The sequence below is a fragment of the Lasiosphaeria miniovina genome (assembly GCF_030549165.1).
Source record: "Lasiosphaeria miniovina strain SMH2392-1A chromosome Unknown B0T26scaffold_7, whole genome shotgun sequence".
Classification (NCBI taxonomy): Eukaryota; Fungi; Ascomycota; class Sordariomycetes; order Sordariales; family Lasiosphaeriaceae; genus Lasiosphaeria; species Lasiosphaeria miniovina.
The window spans coordinates 2,164,442-2,170,504 of NW_026848226.1; the positions used below are offsets into that span (position 1 = coordinate 2,164,442).

At 51.5% G+C, this 6,063-nt stretch overlaps 1 protein-coding gene across 1 annotated transcript; it reads left to right on the forward strand.

Moving 5' to 3' along the window:
• Positions 1 to 4,767: 4,767 nt before the first annotated feature.
• Positions 4,768 to 5,049, forward strand: B0T26DRAFT_756016 (uncharacterized protein; the record flags this gene model as incomplete). The annotated part of the gene is made up of 2 exons (XM_060446033.1): positions 4,768 to 4,886; positions 4,983 to 5,049. 2 exons carry the CDS (start codon positions 4,768 to 4,770, stop codon positions 5,047 to 5,049), a joined length of 186 nt encoding a protein of 61 aa, XP_060291619.1.
• Positions 5,050 to 6,063: the final 1,014 nt, after the last annotated feature.

A 6,063-nucleotide genomic window follows, 5' to 3' on the forward strand; every position in this document is an offset into this window, starting at 1 on the left:
CGTCGCCTATTGTTGAGCTATAAGCTCAGATGCGGCAAAAGTAAAGACACGGCTCGGATGCCGCGACTTAAATTTGTCTCGCCGAAATTCCGGCGCAGTTGCTTTTAAGTAAAATGAAATAAGAACTTGAGCGCCCAAGAAGACCCGTTGCGCAGGAAGTCAAAAGAAACACGCGTGGCAGATTTCTGGGCGGCGGTTTAGTGGGGAGATTGAAAGGCTACTGCCGACGAGCGGTCGGGCGAATGTGACGACAACAGCTTGCTCCCAGCCTTCGGCGAAGCTTGTCAGCCCATCAACCAGCCGAAGGGGAAGCTCGGGCGGCGGCGCAAAGAAAAGGGCTTAGGATAGAATGAATACAATAAAGCGACAGTGCTCTTGTTAGGATCGTAAGGTCCTAAGCAAGAAGTCGCAAGCAGGCGCGGGTCCGGCTCGGGGCGACGCAAACAAACTAGAAACGGGAGGGAGGAAGGAGGAAGATGGGGAGAAACCCCAGGTAGGAAGATAAAATCCAGCAAGCGGGTGCGATTCTAACCAGCCGCCCAACTCCCCTTACCCTTCATACAAAAACGTGGGGTGTGTCTCCAGTGTACGTGCTGTGAAGTCGCTCAACGCCAAGGATGTCGAGGTACAGCGCTGTACGGAGCCGGGGGCAAACCCTGCATGTGCGCCACCTGTGAAGGGGGTGCGGGACCATGGGGCCATGTCAGACATGAATGGGTGGGCGTTGAGATCCACCGGACCCACTTGGCTTCCAATCCAACCATCTCCACCCGCAGGGGGGGGCCCGGGCCATTCTCGCCTGCTTCGGAAGGAAGGGTTTCCACTTTAGCACTGTAAAGTGGGTGCCGCTGGTTTGGTCGTTGTTATTTCCGTGCCTCCCGCACTCCAAGTCAAAACACAATTCGCCGTCTTTTCAGTGCCATTTCAACCAGTAATATGTCCAATCCCAAGGTAATTGCTCACACATCTTTAGCCCCGCGCCTTAGTGCAGGTGTGCTAACCTTTTATTCGACAAAATTGCCTACTCACCTTGCCCGGACCAAAATTACAACGCTCTACAAATTAACGGCGGAAAGTACTAAGTATGATCTCAATCTGAAGGTAATTGCTGCCTAAAATTTCCCTAGGCTCGATCGACAATTGTCGAGCCAGCGTGTAGACAGGTGTTGTACTCCGTACTATCAGCAGTTTTTGTATTGTGTCCACCATGTCGTAACCAATGTGAGAGTTGGTAAGAGATCTCAGAATCCTCAGACTACTATTAGCTACCAGCGACATCAGACACATGAATCTGGAAAAGACATGTTTTGTGTTTCCTCAAGCCGGTGGATTTCTCTTTCGGCTTTGGTAAACTAATGCCGTTTTTCGAGGCGCTCCTACTTCCAAGCGAGATATCTAGTGAATTATAACAAGCAAGGCATATATATGTTGGACTGTCAAACTTAGTACACTCTGGGTCTCTGGTTCTTAGACAGTAGCAATGAGGTATAGAAGCAAATAATCTTGTACAGAGTCTTGTTGTACTCTTAACCAATGCGGCTACTCAAGTCTGTGGCATACATCAGCGACCTTTAAAGGACTTGTCTAGCCTTTGAGGCCCGAGCTGTATTGGTAGCCTAGACTCTGGACGAGAGGAAACATGCCATCAGCACGTCAGCATAAGTAGAGAGTGTTTGCAAAGTCCTGAGGACCCAAGAGCATTCCAGATGCTCTGTGTAGTACTAGTTTGCTTATTTTCGAGTTAATACGAAAGAATAGGCGGCAAGAGATTTAAGTGAAGGGAGATATATGAATCATGTATACACAGTGGAACTCGAGTTGGGAGAGCGAGGGTAATGCAGCTCGGCCTATGGATGCTAAACTCGTTGATGATTACATTGCCGAGGTTGAAATGGTTCAACTACACTGTGTAAAGAGAATCATGCCATGGCTATCCGAATATATCTTGAAAAATTCAAGAGGTATAAAATCGGATCATGGGCGCCGGACGCGGTGGAAATTTATAGGCACCTATTCATTCCGAATTTCCCGTCGTTGATCTAAGAGCGAAGATGAGAGATGCGCCAACAAGCGCAGCCGTTTGAAATCTACATGTATGCAAATGGAAACAATCATCTTCATGCTTCAATTGACTTCGCTTTGAAAACCGCTTCCATAAGCTTTCTTAGCCGTGCAGAGCTTAATATAGCGAAACCCACGAGTTTGTAGAATAGCCATTCCGGTGAAACAAAAAATATGCTTTATCAACATATGACTTAGTTAGCCTTCAATATAAAGCAACCATTCCTTTACACTTGCGATGCACCCAAGGAGTAAGGGAAAGCAGTCAACCTCTAGTGATGACTAAAGCTAGGTCGTCAAGCCAAGAGGTCGAATGGCTGCAAAACCGTGTGACTGGCTAACCGAAGGTGATAATCATGATAGTCACATGGCTTTTTATGCGCTGCATTGCAGTGCACGTGTTTTTGACATGCTGCGTTATGATGGAGAGATGTTTACAGGTTGCGGGCCCGTTCAAGTAATTGTAACCTGGCTTTTATTTAGGTTCGGGAATGCATCTCTCTGAGTTGTTCATGCGTGAAAATCTCCCTGGGCTTAGGTTGCCCCAGTTTTTATTTTCCATGGACTTTTTTGTGTGCTGCCTGCCTGTAAACAGTGCTGACTGCCGGGGCATTGCTGCCGGGGGGGTACATGGGGCAGCCCCGCACCTAACCCACAGCCCGACTAGCTCCAAGTAAAAACTACACTATGGAAAAAGCAGTGGAGATTTGGCGCATTTGCAAATTGGGCGGAAAGCGCAAAAAAATAAAAGAATGGCGATGCCCGCATGCTGAATGAAAGAGGGGGGTGGGGGGGGGGGTTTCGATTTCTTATTTGTGCTCGGCCGGCCGCGAATTATTCAGCATTGTGGTTCTTGGTTGCGAGCGAAGATCGTCGCATCGTTTATCCACTTAGGAATTTCGACGGATCGGTTGGCTCCTATAAAAGACATAGGGTGAGCCAGGTTTTACGAGGATACTCGGGAGGACGTTTCATCCCATGTTGGCGTTATTTCCCCCGGCCGGGATCCCGGCGGTGTTTTTGCTCAAAAAACTTATCGTGCCTGACGGCGGCGGCTGACCAGTCGCGGGCAAGGCCCCAGAGAAGGTCGGTCCCCACTCCCCAGGGTCAGGACTCAGCTTGTAGCCGGTACAGCTGGTACGACGTGAGCTGAGTTACACCCCCCAGGGGAGGGTGTTTCCTGAGCGAGCGGCAAGCCCATTTCTTTTTAGTCTGTGCTAGAGGCATCTGTGGCGGCTGGGAACGGACTGGGAGCGACCAGCCGGTGTCCATCCATGCGTTCCGCCTGCATCAGCATCCCAGCCAAGACAGGGGGGCGTCCTACCACTCCACCCGTGCCTCCACACGCCCAGCCCGTCACCAAAACGCTGCAACGCAGCAGAACCCTATCGACGCAAATGAGGTGGAAGGTTTGTAATTGGGAGCGGGGTTCAATAGTGCCGTGGTGGCAGCAGGTTGGCGCAAGAGCAGCTCGCTCTCGTCGGAAAATAATTGCTGCGGTGCACTGCTGTCAGAAAAAGGAAAAGCGTGCCTTCCCACATCAAGGCCCCTCTCTGCATGGACAGGTTGTCAGCAGTGAAACACCAGCATTGCCGTGTTTCGATTCACCTCACTGCGCGATCCACCTTATCGCAGGGTGGTGCGCAGCCGAGAATGACTCGCCGTCCACGGCACTGAGTGGTGATAACCTCATGTAAAGCTGCTTCCGGCCGTGGAGACTGAATATAAACACAGCAAAATAACCTCCAATGGGATTAACAGGCCCAAAGATACCACGCTTCCGGTGCTGGCCTTACAGTTTTGGAGTTGGTGACGAGGTGAAGAATGAGGCGCGGATGAGGCGCCTTGACCCAAGGCGGGTTCAATGGCGGTAAACGATCCTCCCAAGCTGTCCGATTAGGCAAAGGTGTTCCGAAGCAGACAAATACCTACCTGATGGAATGCACCACCACGCAGCAAATGCCTAACCTAGCCTGCAGCGGGAGGAGCACGCTTTTGCAGGCAATTGCATTTACAGTCCCAGGCTTCCAGAAACCCCCGATACAAAACCAGGTTGGCTGCTCCTCCTCCTCCTCCTCCCCCAGAGTCAGTCAGCACGACATCACACCCTGCCAGAAAATCAGACATGCCAGCGACGTGTGTCTGAAACAGAACCACCACCTTGAAAAGAAGAAACAAGCCGGGCTAGCCGCCCTTGTGAACTCTAACGCTCTCGGCCGCGGGGTGGAATGAAAGGTTCCGAGGCGCTAGGAATAGGCAAGTAACAAAGAAAGGAAAAAGGTTTAAAGTTTTTGCCGTAAACGTCCCAACTCCCAATTGTCGCGATGCCTTCTTACAATAGAAACAAAGAAACAATGGGCGGGCTCGTTAAATCACTCACCTAGCCCACATGGAGAAGAGGAGTTGGCGCTAAAAGTTAGGCGCCCGATGCAGAAGGGAGGCGACCCGGACCAGGCCCGGCTTGCCTCGGTGGGGGTGAAGAGACGCAAGCCATGACAACGATTTAAAATAAATATAATTATGAAAGAGGCTTTGAAGTTTCCAAGCTTAATAGGGGTGCATTCCGTATTACTTATCCATATTCCTGAAGTGGTTCTCCGCTCCCTTGCCTTGATTTAGAATAGCGCAGGTGATCTCCAGTGCCGAGGCATCCCGATCCCACCCCGAAACCGCAGTCCCCAAAAGGTAAACGTATCAAAAGTGGGAATGGGGAGAGAAGACGGAGAAGACGACGACGACGACGACGACGACGACGACGAAGAAGAAGAAGAAGAAGAAGAAGAAGAAGAAGAAGAAGAAGAAGAACGAGACCCGAGAGAAGATCTGTAGATGCAACATCACGGTCCCAGGGCAAGATATCAGCCTCCATGCTAAGCTATCACCCGGGAAAAGGATGCCCGCCCCAAAGAGACTCTAGCAAGGGACGGGGACTGGATTGATGAGCGCGACTCGCGGCGCATCACTGGTCTCAGCTTTGTCCTCGTTTGATCGGGCCCCCCAACAGCCCGCACGAGGCGAGATGGGATGAGGAAACACATATAAGAGACGAAAAGGCCATGGTCGGTTCCTCGCCTATATTCCTGGCCCATAAAATACCCGCCAATCCGTTCCGGGGATCCGCTGTTACAAGAATCTTCCGCGCCAGCACTCGCTCGGCTCGTCCATCATGTCGTGCGGAGTCTGTGTCACGGGTCGATCAAGATCGAGAAAAATGCGGCCACGCTTGCCGTTCGCCAACGCGACAAGCTACACCATGGTAATATAGTCTTCCCGCTGACATCCATAAGGTAGTGACAATAACCGAACCCATTCAATCAATCTGATAAACCCGCATATTACCCATATGGAGAGAGACACGGCGGCTTCTGCCCCCCCCGGATGGATGATAGAGACGATGCACTACATAGTACTGTAGTTCTGGCATATAGTCTAGAAGTTATATCCCACGGGGGATATATGCGGTGTATCACTACGGCATACCTTAGCGATGCATGCGAGACGTTTATTAAAAAGATGACGAACAGGTCCCCTTTCCCCGGGCGCTGCTAGGGATGGGAGGAGCGTGACGAAAGAGAGCGGGCCTGGATGGGAGGGGACTGCAGGGGGGGCCGTCTGGGCTGCTGCCGATGTATCATCCCCAACCGACAAGCTGCGGGATTGGCAAGAAAAATAGGAAGAAAAAGAAAGCAAAATAATAATAATAAGGCAAAGTCCGCACATTTAATTCGTCCGGATGCGCTTCGGTGATGATCACGGGAGGGTACTGGCCGGGCATCAATCAGGTGTTCGCACCGCACACGCAAGCAAAGCTGAATTGGGCGGCCGGGCGCGGGCAACGCCACCACACACCATCGAGCTCTCTCCACCTTGCTTTTTGGCTATGCCTTGGGTTCTGCAGCGTGCAGTCTGCAGTTTGCATCACGCCCGGGACGTCTGTCCGGGTGTGTTGATGATGCCCAAGAGTTTTAGGCCCCCCCTGACCTCCCCTTCCCCGCCCGGGAT